Source organism: Eschrichtius robustus, chromosome 18 (assembly GCF_028021215.1).
Source record: "Eschrichtius robustus isolate mEscRob2 chromosome 18, mEscRob2.pri, whole genome shotgun sequence".
NCBI lineage: Eukaryota > Metazoa > Chordata > Mammalia > Artiodactyla > Eschrichtiidae > Eschrichtius > Eschrichtius robustus.
This window is the reverse complement of record NC_090841.1, coordinates 64924698-64943925: the sequence shown is the minus strand read 5'-3', so window position 1 is coordinate 64943925 and position 19228 is coordinate 64924698. Positions and strand designations below refer to the sequence as shown.

Sequence of the window (19228 nt, the reverse complement as noted above, 5' to 3'; positions counted from 1 at the left end):
GATATACAAACATGCATTTTGATTCAGTACAGTGCACAGAACTTAAAAAAAAATGAGTGTTTGCTGGTCTTTTGTTTTAAACTAGTTGTGTTCTTACTTTGGGTAATTCACTTATGTGTTCTGGATTTTAGCTTTCTCTTCTGCAAAATACAGAAATACATGATATTTAGGTTTCCAGATAGTTTTTTCTTTCTTTTTAAAAAAATATTTATTGGAGTATAATTGATTTACAATGTTGTGTTAGTTTCAAGTGTACAGCAAAGTGAATCAGTTATACATATACACATATCCAATCTTTGGATTCTTTTCCCATATAGACCATTACGGAGTATTGAGTAGAGTTCCCTGTGCTATACAGTAGGTTCTTATTAGTGATCTATTTTATATATAGTAGTGTGTATATGTCAATCCCAGTATCCCAATTTATCCCTCTCCCCCTTATCCCCTGGTAACCATAAATTTGTTTTCTACATCTGCGACTCTACTTCTGTTTTGTAAATAAGTTCATTTTACCCTTTTTTTAGATTCCACATATAAGGGATATCATATGATATTTGTCTTTCTGTGTCTGATTTACTTCATTCTGTATGACAATCTCTAGGTCCATCCATGTTGCTGCAAGTGGCACAATTTTGTTCCTTTTTCTGGCTGAGTAATATTCCATTGTATATATGTACCACATCTTCTTTATCCATTCCTCTGTTGATGGCCTTTTAGGTTGCTTCTGTGTCCTGGCTATTGTAAATAGTTCTGCAATGAACATTGGGGTGCAGGTATCTTTTTGAATTATGGTTTTCTTGGGTATATGCCTAGGAGTGGGATTGCTTCCATATAGTTTTTTTTTTTTTTTTTTTAATTTTTATTTATTTATTTATTTTTTATTTATTTATGGCTGTGTTGGGTCTTCGTTTCTGTGCGAGGGCTTTCTCCAGTTGTGGCAAGTGGGGACCACTCCTCATCGCGGTGCGCAGGCCTCTCACTATCGCGGCCTCTCTTGTTGCGGAGCACAGGCCCCAGACGCGCAGGCTCAGCAATTGTGGCTCACGGGCCTAGTTGCTCCGCGGCACGTGGGATCCTCCCAGACCAGGGCCCGAACCCGCGTCCCCCGCATTGGCAGGCAGATTCTCAACCACTGCGCCACCAGGGAAGCCCCCATATAGTTTTAAAATCAGATGATTTTTCATTAAATCAGTCGCTTACATCTTAGTGTGAAAGATTTCACCTAAAAGCAAGTCTTGATAAAATGCTAACTCATATTAACTTAATCCCCACAATGTGCCAGTCACTGTAGATACAATCACTCAGTAAATCTTGCCAATAAATCAGTCAAGGGCGGGGAGGTATGATCATCTCAATTTCACAGTTGTTTCAGAGAGCTGATATTCAAAACCAGGACTAGTCTTATTTCCAAGCCTGAGTTCCATTTTGCACATAGTGTCCCACACAGGCACTGAGAGTATAGATAACAAAGGCAGCGGGACAGTGAAAGGTGAGCATTACTAAGGGAGAAGACAGCACAGCTGGTGACTTGAGGAAAATGAGGATACATTTGAGTTCCTTTGAATTGTCATTCCTTTCTTGCTCAGCTTAACTTCAGTTAGTTGCTAACCTAAAAGCAAGTGAGTAAAGTCACACTTTTACATATTTTATAGTAAGAAACATAAGCTAACTATTTGTGCTTTTGCATTGTTCTCCAGGGAATAGTCTCTTAAAGACAATAGAAAGGGTATATATAAGGCTGTAGCAGTGAGGCTTTCTGCAATATAAACCTTATGTATGTGTCCTCTTATTGCTGCAGTGGCCCTATACGCTCTCTTGTGTATAATAAGAGCTTTGTTCAATGTTGATCTATTTGAAATGAAAGATGAAAGTCCATATGGAAAAATAATAAGCAGCAACTTTATAAAAATGATCTATTTCGCTGACCTTCTCAGTCTTTGACTGAAAAGCCAGAAATAATTGATATAAAGGCAAGTTTTATGAAAATGTAACATAAAAAGCCTTTATATGTTATATTTTATCTAAACCTGTAAATATATGAATGTATATGTGTATTTTATAGATAAATATAGATAAATGTGTGTATGCATTCACATATTTACATTCAGTTACATCCATACTGTAATAGATGTGTAGGAAAAGTAGTAGTAAAGTAGAATTAATTTATTATAAATTTATAGCAGTTAACCATCTGTGATGAAATTCTCATAGATTCTCATTAATATTTTTAATAAATGAAGGAAACAAAATACTAAAATTACCAACACACAATATTTAGAAACTATCTTTTCAGGTAAGCTGTGATTACCAGCTTCTGTCTGCTTGCTCACTGGATGATACAGAGCATTTGTTCCAACTGCTGCACTTCTGGTCTCTTTGTTTTCTGAATTAACCCCTATACTACAGGGGACCAGCTAACACGCCCCTGTGCTCTGTCAGCTTGTTCTGCAATAAATCATCAGACACAATACCATTTGTTTAGGCCTATTTAAAAGGGTCTCCTGGGAAAATCTGTGAGAAGAGAAAATACTGTCAAACTCACTTTTATTATTCATCTCTGACTTCCCTACACTATAATCTTTTGTTCCCTCAGTGGTGCCACTCTATGTACTATTTGTTTTTAAATATTGTGACACACCATAGTTGAATTAGTGAAGACCCCATATCATAGCTGCTATAAGATTAGCTAAAACAATAAGCAATTAGTTGCTAATTATTTAATGACAGGATCGATTTCTTTGCTCAGGCATATTGTTCTGTCCATTAAATGAAAGCTAAAGAACTTTTGTTCTAGCTATTCTCCCCTTCATTTATGAAAATATAATTCCACTCAATCTCATGCAGAAAAGCCACATCCCTATATGTGATAAGCAAATTAGAATTATCACCGTATGCATAAAGTTGTAACTAAAATCACATTTTATGCATTATTTTTAAAGTGTTTTTCATGTATTAAGTAATAGTAGGTTATCATATAAGATATCGAGTAAATAAATGTTCTGTATCGCTGCATCAATGTTTTCTGTTTTAGACTAGAGATCTAGAAGGAAATTTAGTGATCATTTGGCTCAAGCATGTTATTTTACAAATGAGAAACTGAAGTTCAAAAAGGTGGTGGGACTTGCTGAAGGTCATACAGACGGTTAGTTCTAAAACCTTTGAAGCTGTGTTTGTTCTGGTTTCTCCAGCATTTTTTGGATGACTGTGAGTCAGTGGTTGAGCCAATCTCCCCATCAGATGGCCACACTCGGGCATCTGGCATATGGAATCTCTCCAGGATGCTCACCTTATTACCAGAGCTAAATTTGAGAAGAAAGAGAGATGGAAGGGAAAATTATCTGAGAGACTAGATGAGAATAAAAAGCGAATGGAACAAGGGAAATTTTAAAAATATCCTGTAAAACCTACAAATAACCTAAAAAATAATCTAACTTAATCAGCTTCCTTCTCAAGGGTTTTCTGAGTTCAGGGATATTGAGTGGTGCAGTGGAAAGGATTTTGAAGTCTGACCTGTTTTAGAATACTTGCTTTGTCACCTGTTAGCAACATGAACTTAAGGAAGTGATCTTGCCATTCAGAAATCTCCACTTGGTGGTGACTTTAAGGGAGATATTGAGCAATACACTGCTTGCTCATTGATTATTAGCTCCCACCTCACCTTGGGCTGCTCTCTAGCCCGTGCTGTAATCACTCTGACATGCAGTCTGAACCCACCAGTCAACTAGACTTTCAGGTGGGTTGGGGGGTGTTGAGGTTTTCAATCTGTTATAGTTAGAGACCAATTCGCATGTAAACACTGGGACAGGGCTAGCATCCCTTTATAATCAATAAAAGCAAGACCCCTCTCTAACTCCCTATATTCAGGAAATACATTTTCAACGAATAAGCCTTGTAGCCAGGATGAGGCTAAGCAAAACATGAGACATGAAACAGGCAGGTGGGTCTCTCCTGCACGTTCACTCTGTTTTCTTTCTCCTTCCTAAGCTCTATTCACTCTCAAACCTTGTTATGCTGTTTCCCTATCAAAAGCTTATCCACAGGCAGAATCCATAATTCTATAGTTTGGTATTGTCCCAACCTGGGCACACATGCATTTTAACAGAAGGCTTAATGGGAAAGGAACAAGCATGGATTATTAAGGTTTATCATGTGCCAGGTGGGTCCTAAATGTGTGTTGCATTATCTAGTCCTGTAAGCAATTCTGAGTCAGATACAGCTATCTCAATTTTACAGATAAGAAAACCAAAAGGCAATAGAAACAATAGCAAGAAAATGTGTGTGGGGCATGAGAGTGTGTATGTGGGCGGCAGGGAGAGGGGTGAGAACGTGGGGTGAGTTGGAAAAGCACAATGACTTGGTTAATTGTATTCTGGAAGTCTTTGACAATTTTGACCACAGTTTTGTAGTTGGAATCCTTCTTGATTCTATGTGGGTCTTTCAGTGTTATTCTGAAGAAATTGCAGTTGTTAAAAATTCTTTACTGGTCAGTGCCTAGATTTCTTAAAGAGGTAGAATAAGACAGGTGCTTGCTAAACACACTGTACTGCTCATACATTTATTTTGCAAATTAGGCTTCCCCCCCCCCCCACTTCTAATGCTGCTGGCCTTGGCTGGGTGATCTCAGGCAAAGAGAGACCCCCTGCTTCCTCTCCTTCTAAGACCCTTAGTTCCTTCTAGTTCAGTGGTGCTCAAAGGTAGGTATTGAAACTCATAAAAGTAGAATTTACTCACCAAATTACCGAAGTTATTGCTAAGGGTCAATCCCTGTTTCCAGCCAGTTTGATCCTTAGAAATTCTTCAGTCTACTTTTAATTCTATGGCATTTCACATTCCTCTATACCCTTCCCTTTCTCTTGCTCTTTGATATAGTGAAAGTAAAAATTTCCAGGGAAGGTGAGATGCATGATCCTCTCGTATATTTCATGGTGAAAATGATTCCAATGTGACAATTGACAAGTGCAGGAAGGGGAGAGACTCTTGCATCAGATGTTTGCAAATTTATCCACAAACATCCATCTCTACCACGACCATGTTCCAAATAAGTTATTGCCGTTGTTACAGTGAAGATATTAATCATATTGTGATGAAATTCTTCAGTTTTTTTTTTTTTTTTTGCATATGGAGGCAGACAGGATAGCTTAGGATTGTATTTGATTACATCTCCATTTACAAAATAATGATGATATAAGAGTAATTCAGTCATCATGTAATTCTAGCAAAGGCAAAGAAAGCAGATTTTTTTTTTTTAAAGATTTATTGATTGATTGATTGCTTGATTGATTGATTGATGTTGGGTCTTCGTTTCTGTGCTAGGGCTTTCTCTAGTTGCAGCAAGTGGGGGCCACTCTTCATCGCGGTGCGCGGGCCTCTCACCGTCGCGGCCTCTCTTGTTGCGGAGCACAGGCTCCAGACGCGCAGGCGCAGTAGTTGTGGCTCACGGGCCTAGTTGCTCCGCGGCATGTGGGATCTTCCCAGACCAGGGCTCGAACCCGTGTCCCCTGCATTAGCAGGCAGATTCTCGACCACTGCGCCACCAGGGAAGCCCAAGAAAGCAGATTTTAAACCTGAGAAATGTTTTATCTATATTTTAATCAGAAATGATTGATATACAACAATCTACAATTAAAGAAAAACTTGATATGCCCAATGTCATACCTAACAATTATTTCTGTTTTTGTACAACCCATGTCGTTGTACAGGATACCAATTTTGCAACCTAAAGAAATACTGATATCACAGACTGCTCAGGGAATATCTCATAGAATCGCAAGTCTAAGCAGGAAGAAACAATTTTAATTGTAACTGAAGGGTTCTGATGACAGAAACAATATTTTAAGTGATTGAAAACAATTAGCAATAAATTGAGTCCTTTTCAAAACATCATCATTGAGTACTTCAGAAAATCTGAGTGTTTGGGAAGAAATAGCTTATTAACTTCTGTCCTTTAATTAGAAAAGAACACTCCAGGCATTGTTTCATTATTTGTTTGTTCCTGAACAAATAGAAGATAAAAGGCAAATCTAAGATTTTTAAAAATTATATTCTGTCACACCCTTCCATCCTTCCTTCCTCCCTCCTTCCCTCCCTCCCATCCTCCCTTCTTTTCTTCCTTCCTTCCTTATTTTTTATGCCATCCTTTGTCTTATGGCCAAAGAAATGTTTCAACCCTTCAGTTGCACAGAAAACAAAATGAAATTTCATGATTCTGTTATAGTTAAAAAAATGTGTGTGTGTTTTCTCATTTTTGGTAGCTGGTTTATTTTAGAGGCTGATGTGTTTGAATAGAATTTTCACATGTGGGAGAGTATTGATTGGTAGGGAAGAAAATGTTCATGTTTACATTTTTCCTTTTCACTATGTTTTTACACTAATATGCAATTTGATAATTATACAATTAGAATTGTACAGTTAATTGTATTTGTTTTTTAAATCCTTGTTTGGAGACTTAAATCACCTCTGAATGACTTTTATGCTAACCTCAATATTCTTTACCACTGTTCTAGAACTATTATATCTTTTAACCAGGAATGTATATAGTTTATTTAGAGATATTACTTACCTGTCTGATTCTACTCTGACTAGTTGTATGACACCAAACAAATTACATAATATTTCTAGCCTCAGTTTCCTCATTGGTAAAATGGAGGTGGTAATATTATTGGGGAGATTGTGCATAAAAGCATTTATCATGGCATATACGCAAAGGGAAGGCATATTGAATGTTAGCTCAGATTGTTAACTGATTCTTCCCCAATACATGCAAAACACTGGACTGTTTCATGATTAATTTGTATAAAAATAACTCAGAAATTCAAGAAAATTCCTTTAAGTGATCCCAGTATGTGACTATAACTATGTGAGCGATATTTTAAAATACATGTATATTCACCTGAATGCTATCCTTTAAGTCATCTTGAAAAGTACACACGTATTCTAACAATTTTACCATTGCTTAAGAACTTTTTAGACTTTACTGATGGAAAACTCTTCCGTAGCAAATTCTGAGCCATATTAAAAAACAAAACAAAACAAAACCTCAGTGTTATTGCTTTTATTTGACTAAAAATTGAGCCCATCCTTGAGGGGTGAGGAAGGTCAGATGAGATGTTTTATCTCATCTGAAATAGTCTTGTAAATTATAAAGAGTTATACAAATGTAACCTGCTACAGAGTACAATATTAAAGAATGAATAACCTCATTGAGAATATTAAAAAAGTATGCCTCAGGCTCTTCAAGAAATTCTGAAAACCTCCAAGTGTTTTGAGCTCTAGCTACACGATTATGGTAAATATATGGTCTCCTAAGTGCCTACGTGGAGGTAGACAACACCCATTTGAGAATGTAAAATTTAGTTGATAAAAAATATTCATTCATACTATTGATTTTGTCACTACTCTGCTTTTAACCATTTCCTGCGATAACTAAAATTATCTCTTATCAACCGATTTTATCTCAGATTGCTGAACCATGTTCTTCAGTTGGTTTTTCTTACTGTCGCCTCAAGGTTTGGGTCAGAAGCATTGTCGTGGCAAGCCAACTGTGACTTGGGCTGGAGTGCCACAAATGGTTGACTTCATATTACTCATTTCAGAGCTATTTAAATAAAGAGCTGAAGTTGAAATGAAAATTTTAAAAAATATGTTAAGTTTGTAATTTTTGGAGCATTGTGGTGCAAATGAGCTATAAGCCAAGCAGATCATGGAATGCATATTAAGGTGAATGGAAGCTTAGGAAAATGACCTCCAGAATTGGCAGGTAAAGTAACACTTCCAGTTCTGAGGCATGTTTTAACAGACAAGAAAATGTGACTGGGCGGTATAAACATAGTGTGGTTTAAGGTGACAATCAACAGATCATTTGAATAATTGAGAACCTGAGGGAGAACAGGGTTTGATCATATAGAGTTTCCTCATTTGGACAGATTAATTTCATCTCGCAAATCTTCACTGTTGATCGAGTCCCCTTCAGTTCTTTTTCAGAGGTCATTTCAAATCCTTTTGAATTTTTTTTTTAAATTTTATAAGTTCAGCACTTCTCTTTTCTATTCTGTCACTTTGTATTAATTATATTTTCTGGCTATCAACTGGATGTGATACTTCTTAATAAAAGCTGACTTATCTCTTCCTCCTAAGTACAGCAATAGACATCCTAATCAGTGCCTGCTGAGACACCTTATCACAACTGGGAAATCAGGGACTGTGGATTAGCGGCTCTGCTAATGTGAAAATAGGAAAAGAGCTAAAACAGTGCATGCCATATTTTCTGTATTAGTGCGTCTTTAGATATTCATAGGCACCTTAGAAATGTATAGACAATTGTTTGTTCAATATCAAGTTTAAAAAACAGCAAATAATATTTTGAAAATGGATGAATATATCATTTTTCCAGGAGAAAATGATCAATATTCTTTAAAGTTTTCCACCAAATAATTAACAGCTTTATTAGCGATATTCCTAGAGCAGGCGTGTGTTTGCAATGTAGCTAAATCCATTCGGCAAAGAGAGAGGAGGGAACAGAGTCACAGTACCAAAGATGCATTTTGTATATAATGGGATACAAATCAGATGTTATCAAAATACTCAGCTTTAAGGTTTGTCAGTGGCTAAGTTACAGTGGATAAAAATTATCAAGCATCTTCAATGAAATTACATGAAATGCTCCTCGGCAATCTACTCTATAACTTATAGTCTTTCAGAAATTTCTTTCTATAACTTGCAAAATGGAAGAATCTCTTGAAAATGCATGCATACTACTTGCCATTGTTTGTTTTGATTCATTTAATGGAATTCTAATTCCAATATTTTAAGAAACACTATGTACTGTTTTCAGTGTCCTGAATATATACCTTCAATTTAAAACATTTTTCTTTTAAAAAGGAAGAGGTTGGAATTGAGGATAATAAAATTACAGATATACTAAATCCTTCTTATTCAGAGTCACTTCCGTGCTCTTCACATATGCAGGTTTAATATGTTAGAATTTAAGAATGTTTAAATTCGATTCAAAGAAGACATGTTTTCAAACAGTCTTTCATTTAAGTGTTGATTTTTAGATACTTTGTGAACATACCAACTTGGCTTCTAAGAAGTTAGTGTGACATACCTTTTCATAAATATAATTGTTACATTTGAAAAGATCTCTTATTCCACTCGCAGAAAGAGAGGGGAGAAGTTAAGACTCTAATAAGACATATATATCAGGGCAGAAGAGTTCAGTTACCAAAGCCCAGGAAGTAACATCACTGCACCCATCAGAGCCAATGCCATAGTTTCAGTTGTTGCTGTACATCCTGCTCCAGTTGTGTCTAAAGTACTACTACCGTCTGTTTGATGGATTTGCTTTACATCACTGAGGTTCATCTCATCTGGCATCCCTGTAGAGGCAAATAAGAAAAAACAGAATGATGGATAACTAGCTCACCATGATACATCTAGAACAGCTCTTAAGCCAAATCGTGGACCCCATTGTTTTATTCTTTTTGTGTAGCATTCCCTGTGTGTTTCACCTAACTCTAAAAGATGAATATGTCACATACTTCTGCTCTTCTTAAATTGGAAGGTACAGGACCTTGAGCGGGAGTGTTCAGAAACTTTATAAGAACAAAGCAAAGCACTTTCCAGCTTTTTAAAGCACTTGGAATGTTTCTCTAAATGTTATTGAAGTAAAGCAATTTAATTAAAATGACCTGAGGTATAGCATTATTGCTTGTCCCAGAGATGTGACAACTGTAGGAACTGTGTGAAATCTTTTCTTATAAAAATAAAACCATGTAAGGAGAAATAATGAAGTAGGACATTTTTAAGAAATAAAATTTATACAGATCATAGTTTGTATTAGGCTAAACTTTGCATAGGATCCTTATTGAAATATATCAAAGAATAATAACAAATATTAAATGTTATCTTTTATACACATGCAGAGCTATGGGGATACGGGTATAGTCAATAGATCAAAGAATTTGTTAGTAGGATGGATTGTGGCTTGAAGTTAAGGATGAAGTGTTTGATTAAAGAAAAAAAATGTTGTGCAAAGTTACAGACCCAGATCTAGTCACATCCTGGTTATTACCTCTGTGTGTTGTAAAACCTGACAAACTGAGGAGGAGACCAGTTCTCAAATTATTGGGAATGAAATAGTTATTTTGTTAAAGAAGTTTACCTTACTATGGTATACCTAGGGAATTACTGATTTATCAGTTACTCTCTAATGCCACCAGTGTGCTCAGACCATAAGACTGTCTGGATTATCCCATGGCATGCCACCATCAGTCACAATTAACAAGTTTAAATTCAATGTTACTACAGCCACAAATATTGACATCGTAATTACAGTGAGACTGGAAAAACAAAGCTTCATATAAGGAAAAGTCAATATTTATGTAATTAGATCAATACATATATATAATTCAAAGGTAAACTCTACTGCATTTAAGGATGAGAGCATTAAAACGAAGCTCAGCTCTGCTGATCTGACATATTGATTTTACAGTCTGAGCTCTTGCATTATTATTCATTGTCTGGGTACTTGTTTTGCCCTTCTGTGTCATTAGGCAAGATGAATAAACTAGCAATTCCTTTTTTTATAGTGACTGGAGTGGAGTGTGAATATTTTAGTCATGGTTTTATACTCCTTGTTATGCTAGAGTATAACAAGGAGCTATGCAGACTCTAGGTAATTAAAAATTTTTTTCCAAGATAACTACATAAATTTGAGCTTTAAGGGATTTACTTTTCTTTTTGAAAGCACTGTGAGGAGGTGCCTGGATTGGATTCATGAATAACTTTTCCTTATACCTTCCTGAGCTGGTATTTTCCTCATTCATTCATGAGCCAGGCACTGGTCTGGGTTCAGGGGGTACCATGGTGAGTACAGATATGAAAACAGAAACATGTTAAATCTTCCGCCTGCAAGTCAGGCAGTGCCAGGAGGGGTATCCCATCTTCAGTCAGATGCCATTTTAACATCAGAGGTAGTGATTTGATAGTTCTAAGGATGATGGTCCCTTGAGATAAGAATTATATGAAAAGAAAAAAGATCCCTTGAGGAAAGGAGTTTAATTACCTAAGTGTGTAAATTATACCAGAGCTCAACCAAAGACCCATAAAAGAAAAATTGGTTTGGAGATTTCTCACATTAATAAACAAAAATGAAGTAATTTAAAATAAACTTTTCCACACATAATAGCGACACACAAAGATGACAATAAATTCATATTTCTGCCTTTGGTGGCTTACAGTCTGGCGGGGGAAGACAGATAGCCATGCTATTACAAAAACAAATGTAATATTAAAACTCAGGCACATGCCTGATGGTTGGTGCTATGAAGTGATACAATCTTATACAAGATGAGGTGTCAATTATATACCGTCCGGTTGACAAAGGCAGGACAGAGAGGCGATGACAGCCAGTTTGGCAAGGATATAATCCTTTATCAAGGAAGATTGCCAAAATATACCAAAAGTGTTTAAAATGTACACTTACCTAGACCCCAAAATTCCACTTTAATGGTGAAATTCCATGGGAATAATTTTTAAAATATGCACATATTTATTCACAAAATGTTAATCTGTGCATTGTTAGTGCCGTTAAGTGTCCATTAGTAGAGAACTAGGTTAAGAAAAGTGTATTCACTTATTTTAAAAGATTCAAAAAGTAGATATTGGTACAGAAAAATGTTTTAATATAATTTTATACACATACTTTCATGGTCTTTAAGAATCTTTGAACTCTGTTAGTCTACAGCTGCCTTTCTTTGAGAGTACGGAATCTGTCATTAATTTCTGTATTCACCTAGTAAACCTTTAGTAATAACTAGGTGAATGAATAAATTGATGAATTTAATCCAGGACAGAGAATTACAAAACTATAAAAATACATTTCTCCAATTCAGTTTGATCCCCGCCCCAGTTTTATTGAGATATAATAGATATATAACATTATTTAAGTTTGTGTATAATATGCAGACTTGATGTACTTACATATTGCAAAATGATTACCACCATAGTGTTAGCTAATATCTCCATCATGTCACATAATTATCATTTCCTTTTCGTGGTGAGAAGATTTGAGATCTACTCACTTAGCATGTTCAAGTATATAATTCAGTATTAATCACTGTAATCACCATGCTCTACATTAGCTATCCAGAACTTATTTACCTTATAACCGGAAGTTCGTACCCTTTGAACAACATCTCATTTCCCCCTACATCCCAGTCCTTGGCAGTCACAAATCTACTCTGTTTCTATGAGTTTGGCTTTTTAAAATTTATACCTATACGTGATATAATACGGTATTTGTCTTTCTCTGTCTGACTTATTTCACTTGGCATAATGCCCCCAAACTTCATCTAAGTTGTAGCAAATGGCTGGGTTTTCTTTTTTCTCATGGCTGAATAATATTCTATTGTTTTCATATACAATACATCTTCTTTATTCATTCACTCATTGACAACTGTTAGGCTGTTTCCATATCTTGGCTATTGTGATTAATGCTGCAATGAACATGGGAGTGCAGATATCTCTTCAAGATCCTGTCTTCATTTCTTCTGGGTATATACCCAGATGTGGAATTCCTAGATCATATGGTAATTCCATATTTTAATTTTTTAGGGAAACTTCATACTGTTTTCCATAGTGGCTGTACCAATTTACATTCCCACAAAGAGTGCAAAAGAGTTCCCCTTTCTCCACATCCTTGTCAACACTTATCATTTGTCTTTTTTGATAATAGCCATTCTAACAGGTGTGAGGTGATATCTCATTGTTTCTGTTTGTTTGTTTTGGTTTTTTGTTTTTTCTGGCTGCACAGTGCGGCATGTGGGATCTTAGTTCCCTGACCAGGGATTGAACCCGTGCCCTTTGCAGTGGAAGCACAGAGTCTTAACTACTGGACCACCAGGGAAGTCTCATTGCGGTTTTGATTTGTACTTTCCTGATAATTTGTGCTGTTGAGCATCTTTTCATGTACCTGTTCACCATTTGTATGTCTTTGGGAAAATGTCTATTTAGTTTCTCAAATTCAGTCTCTTTTAATATAAAGGTATAGAATTATATTACAGCAACACCAAGTGTAGAATAAAATATTAGAATTAGATGTGAACTTAGAATTTTCACCTAAGAAGAAAAGTGGTGAATGTAATGGAAAAGATTCAGTATGAGAATATTAACTTAGCAAATACGTGTTAAGTAAAGTTGCTATGGATCTTGTTATGTTAAATAAAAACTATTACCCTTGGTCATTACTTGCTGGACTTGGATGGTCATTTATACCAAAATCAGTCATATTGGCAGGACATTTAGGAGTGTAATAAACCTGATACGGCTTATATAACAATTTACCAATACTTAGTGATTACTCCATTCTTATCCCCCAGGAAATATGATTGATAGTTCCACCCAGGGTACTGAGTCACTTGAATCTAGGATACATCCTGAAAAATGCTGAGTAATTTTCCAGTTTTCCTTGGGGGCTTCCATGTAATCCAATAACAAAAGCAGAGTAATGGTATTTTTGAAGAGAAAAGGTCCATGGTAATCATGAACACCCTAACTGAAGGTGATCTCTGTGATTATATATTTGACTTTCAGACAGTCTGACTAGTAAATGGGGCTAATCTCATGACAACCTCTTCCATTCTCTATGGGCAAATGTCTGAGATTTATTTACAGTCCCATTGGTCGACCCTTTATAGCCATGAGTAGTCTTCCTTTTTGACAATTGTGTAAGAATAATGAAGTAATTCTAATTGCTAATAAATTAAACAATGGATTAAAACATTAATGGGAGATTCTGACTATAAACCAAAGTTTACTTTAAAATAGTATGATGTATTGAGATATTTCAGCTCTGGGTAGGGTTGGAGATTGTTATTTATTTGTTACTGCATCAAATGAATTATTGGTTATTCTCCAATAATTAATGATAAATAGATTTTATTTTTCAGGATAGAGTTGGTAGCAGAGAAAATATTGTTTGGATCTTTTTTCAGTTCCTGATGTTATTTTTTTTGAACATCTTTATTAGAGTATAATTGCTTTACATTGTTGGTTTCTGCTGTATAACAAAGTGAATCAGTTATACGTATATATATATCCCCATATCCCCTCTCTCTTGCGTCTCCCTCCGACCCTCTCTATCCCACCTCTCTAGGTGGTCACAAAGCACCGAGCTGATCTCCCTGTGCTATGCGGCTGCTTCCCACTAACTATCTATTTTACGTTTGGTAGTGTACATAGGTCAGTGTCACTCTCTCACTTCATCCCAGCTTATCCTTCCCCATCCCCGTGTCCTCAAGTCCATTTTCGACATCTGCGTCTTTATTCCTGTCCTTCCCCTAGGTTCTTCAGATACATTTTTTTTTTTTTAGATTCCATATATATACAGTATTGGTTTTTCTCTTTCTGACTTACTTCATTCTATATGACAGACTCTAGGTCCATCCACCACACTACAAACAACTCAATTTCATTTCTTCTTATGGCTGAGTAATATTCCATTGTATATATGTGCCACATCTTCTTTATCCATTCATCTGTTGATGGACACTTAGGTTGCTTCCATGTCCTGGCTATTGTAAATAGTGCTGCAATGAACATTGTGGTACATGACGCTTTTTGAATTATGGTTTTCTCAAAGTATACTTTGTATACCCAGTATGCCCAGTAGTGGGATTGCTGGGTCGTATGGTAGTTCTATTTTTAGATTTTAAGGAACCTCCATACTGTTCTCCATAGTGGCTGTATAAATTGACATTCCTACCAACAGTGCAAGAGGATTCCCTTTTCTCCACACCCTCTCCAGAATTGATTGTTTGTAGATTTTTTGATGATGGCCATTCTGACCAGTGTGAGGTGATACCTCATTGTAGTTTTGATTTGCATTTCTCTGATGATCAATGATGTTGAGCATCCTTTCATGCGTTTGTTGGCAATCTGTATATCTTCTTTGGAGAAATGTCTATTTAGGTCTTCTGCCCATTTTTGGATTGAGTTGTTTGTTTTTTTGATATTGAGCTACATGAGCTGCTTGTATGTTTTGGAGATTTATCCTTTACCAGGTGCTTCACTTGCAAATATTTTCTCCCATTCTGAGGGTTGTCTTTTCATCTTGTTTATGGTTTCCTTTGCTGTGCAAAAGCTTTTAAGTTTCATTAGGTCCCATTTGTTTATTTTTGTTTTTATTACCATTTCTCTAGGAGGTGGGTCAAAAAGGATCTTGCTGTGATTTATGTCAAAGAGTGTTCTTCCTATGTTTTCCTCTAAGAGTTTTATAGTGTCTGGCCTTACATGAGGTCTTTAATCCATTTTGAGTTTATTTTTGTGTATGGTGTTAGGGAGTGTTCTAATTTCATTCTTTTACATGTAGCTGTCCAATTTTCCCAGCACCACTTATTGAAGAGGCTATCTTTTCTCCATTGTATATTCTTGCCTCCTTTATCAAAGGTAAGTTGACCATATGTGTGTGGGTTTATCTCTGGGCTTTCTATCCTGTTCCATTGATCTATATTTCTGTATTTTTGCCAGTACCATACTGTCTTGATTACTGTAGCTTCGTAGTATAGTCTGAAGTCAGGGAGCCTGATTCCTCCAGCTCCATTTTTCTTTCTCAAGATTGCTTTGGCTATTTGGGGTCTTTTGTGTTTCCATACAAATTGTGAAAATTTTTTGTTCTAGTTCTGTGAAAAGTGCCATTGGTAATTTGATAGGGATTGTATTGAATCTGTAGATTGCTTTGGGTAGTAGAGTCATTTTCCCAGTATTGATTCTTCCAATCCAAGAACATGGTATATCTCTCCATCTGTTTGTATCATCTTTAATTTCTTTCATCAGTGTCTTATAGTTTTCTGCATACTGGTCTTTTGTCTCCTTAGGTACGTTTATTCCTAGGTATTTTGTTCTTTCTGCTGCAATGGTAAATGGGAGTGTTTCCTTAATTTCTCTTTCAGATATTTCATCATCAGTGTATAGGAATGCAAGACATTTCTGTGCGTTAATTTTTTATTCTGTTACTTTACCAAATTCATTGATTAGCTCTAGTAGTTTTCTGGTAGCATCTTAAGATTCTCTATGTATAGTATCATGTCATCTGCAAACAGTGACAGTTTTACTTCTTTTCCGATTTGGATTCCTTTTATTTCTTCTCTGATTGCTGTGGCTAACACTTCCAAAACTATGTTGAATAATAGTGGTGAGAGTGGGCAACCTTGTCTTGTTCCTGATCTTAGTGGAAATGGTTTCATTTTTTCACCAGTGAGAATGATGCTGGCTGTGAGTTTGTCATATATGGCCTTTATTATGTTGAAGTAAGTTCTCTCTGTGCCTACTTTCTGGAGAGCTTTTATCATAAATGGGTGTTGAATTTTGTCGAAAGCTTTTGAATTTCGTCGAAAACTATTGAGATGATCATATGGTTTTTATCCTCCAATTTGTTAATATGGTGTATCACATTGATTGATTTGCGTATACTGAAGAATCCTTGCATTCCTGGGATAAACCCCATTTGATCATGGTGTGTGATCCTTTTAATGTGCTGCTGGATTCTCTTTGTTAGTATTTTGCTGAGGATTTTTGTATCTATGTTCTTCAGTGATATTGGTCTGTAGTTTTCTCTTTTTGTGACATCTTTGTCTGGTTTTGATATCAGGGTGATGGTGGCCTCGTAGAATGAGTTTGGGGGTGTTCCTCGCTCTGCTATATTTTGGAAGAGTTTGAGATGGATAGGTGTTAGCTCTTCTGTAAATGTTTGATAGAATTTGCCTGTGAAGCACCTGGGCCTGAGCTTTTGTTTGTTTGACGATTTTTAGTCACAGTTTCAATTTCAGTGCTTGTGATTGGTCTGTTTATATTTTCTATTTCTTCCTGGTTCAGTCTCGGAAGGTTGTGCTTTTCTAAGAATTTGTCCATTTCTTCCAGGTTGTCCATTGTATTGGCATATAGTTGCTTGTAGTAGTCTCTCACGATCCTTTGTATTTCTGCAGTGTCAGTTGTTACCTCTCCTTTTTAATTTCTAATTCTGTTGATTTGAGTTTTCTCTCTTTTTTTCTTGATGAGTCTGGCTAATGGTTTATCAATTATTTTTTATCTTCTCAGAGAATGAGCTTTTAGTTTTATTGATCTTTGCTGTTGTTTCCTTAATTTCTTTTTCACTTTTTTCTGATCTGATCTTTATGATTTCTTTCCTTCTGCTAATTTTGGGTTTTTTTTTGTTCTTCTTTCTCTAATTGGTTTAGGTGTAAGGATAAGTTGTTTATTTGAGATTTTTCTTGTTTCTTGAGGTAGGATTGTATTGCTATGAACTTCCCTCTTAGAACTGTTTTGCTGCTTTTGGTTTTGGGTTGTCGTGTTTTCATTGTCATTTGTTTCTAGGTATTTTTTGATTTCCTCTTTGATTTCTTCAGTGATCTCTTGGTTATTTAGTAGCACATTGTTTAGCCTCCATGTGTCTGTATTTTTTACAGTTTTTTTCCTGTAATTGATATCAAGCCTCATAACGTTGTGGTCAGAAAAGATATTTGTTATGATTTCAATTTTCTTAAATTTACCAAGGCTTGATTTGTGACCCAAGATATGGTCTATCCTGGAGATTGTTCCATGAGCACTGTTGTTTTTGGATGGAATGTCCTATAAATATTATTTAAGTCCATCTTCTTTAATGTGTCATTTAAAGCTTGTGTTTCCTTATTTATTTTCATTTTGGATGATCTGTCCATTGGTGAATTGGGGTGTTAAAGTCCCCTAGTATGATTGTGTTACTGTCGATTTCCCCTTTTATGGCTGTTAGCATTTGCCTCATGTACTGAGGTACTTGTATGTTGGGTGCATAAATATTTACAATTGTTATCTCTTCTTCTTGGATTGATCCCTTGATCATTATGTAGCGTCCTTCTTTGTCTCTTGTAATAGTCTTTATTTTAAAGTCTATTTTGTCAGATATGAGAATTGCTACTCCAGCTTTCTTCTGATTTCCATTTGCATGGAATATCTTTTTCCATCCCCTCACTTTCAGTCTGTATATGTCCCTAGGTCTGAATTGGGTCTCCCGTAGACAGCATATATATGCGTCTTGTTTTTGTATCCATTCAGTGAGCCTGTGTCTTTTGGTTGGAGTATTTAATCCATTTACATTTAAGTTAGTTATCCATATGTATGTTCCTCTTACCATTTTCTTAGTTGTTTTTGGTTTGTTATTGTAGGTCTTTACTTCTCTTATGTTTCCTTCCTAGAGAGTTTCCGTTAGCATTTTTTGTAAAGCTGGTTTGGTGGTGCTGAATTCTCTTAGCTTTTGCTTGCCTGTAAAGTTTTTAATTCCTCTCTCAAATCTGAATGAGATCCTTGCTGGGTAGAGTAATGTTGGTTGCAGGTTTTCCCTTTCATTACTTTAAATATGTCCTGCTACTCCCTTCTGGCTTGCAGAGTTTCTGCTGAAAGATCAGATGTTAACCTTATGGGGATTCCCTTGTACGTTATTTGTTGCTTTTCCTTTGCTGCTTTTAATATTTTTTCTTTGTATTTAATTTTTGATAGTTCGATTAATATGTGTCAGCGTGTTTCTCCTTGGATTTATCCTGTATGCGACTCTTTGTGCTTTCTGGACTTGACTGACTCTTTCCTTTCCCATATTAGGGAAGTTTTCAACTATAATCTCTTCAAATATTTTCTCAGTCCCTTTCTTTTTCTCTTCTTGTTCTGAAACTGCTATAATTCGAATGTTGGTGTGTTTAACGTTGTCCCAGGGGTCTCTGAGACTATCTTAAATTCTTTTCATTCTTTTTTCTTTATTCTGCTCTGCAGTAGTTATTTCCACTATTTTGTCTTCCAGGTCACTTATATCTTCTTCTACCTCAGTTATTCTGCTATGGGCCCTTCTAGAGAATTTTTAATTTCATTTATTGTGTTGTTCATCACTGTCTGTTTGCTCTTTAGTTCTTCTAGGTCCTTGTTAAACGTTTCTTGTATTTTCTCCATTCTATTTCCAAGATTTTGGATCATCTTTACTATCGTTACTCTGAATTCTTTTTCAGGTAGACTGCCTATTTCCTCTTCATTTGTTTGTTCTGGTGGGTTTTTACCTTGTTCCTTCATCTGCTGTGTATTTCTCTGTCTTCTCATTTTTCTTAACTTATTGTGTTTGGGGTCTCCTTTTCACAGGCTGTGGGTTCATAGTTCCCATTGTTTCTGGTGTCTGCCCACAGTGGGTATGGTTGGTTCAGTGGGCTGTGTAGGTTTC

At 35.9% G+C, this 19228-nt stretch overlaps 1 protein-coding gene across 1 annotated transcript in view; it reads right to left on the bottom strand.

Moving 5' to 3' along the window:
- Positions 1-9216: 9216 nt before the first annotated feature.
- GPC5 (glypican 5) overlaps positions 9217-19228 on the bottom strand; it is a 1364332-nt gene continuing 1354320 nt past the window's right edge. The window contains exon 8 of the mRNA XM_068526854.1: positions 9217-9374. Within this exon, the coding sequence (XP_068382955.1) occupies positions 9217-9374 (158 nt within the window). The remainder of the gene's footprint in view (positions 9375-19228) is intronic.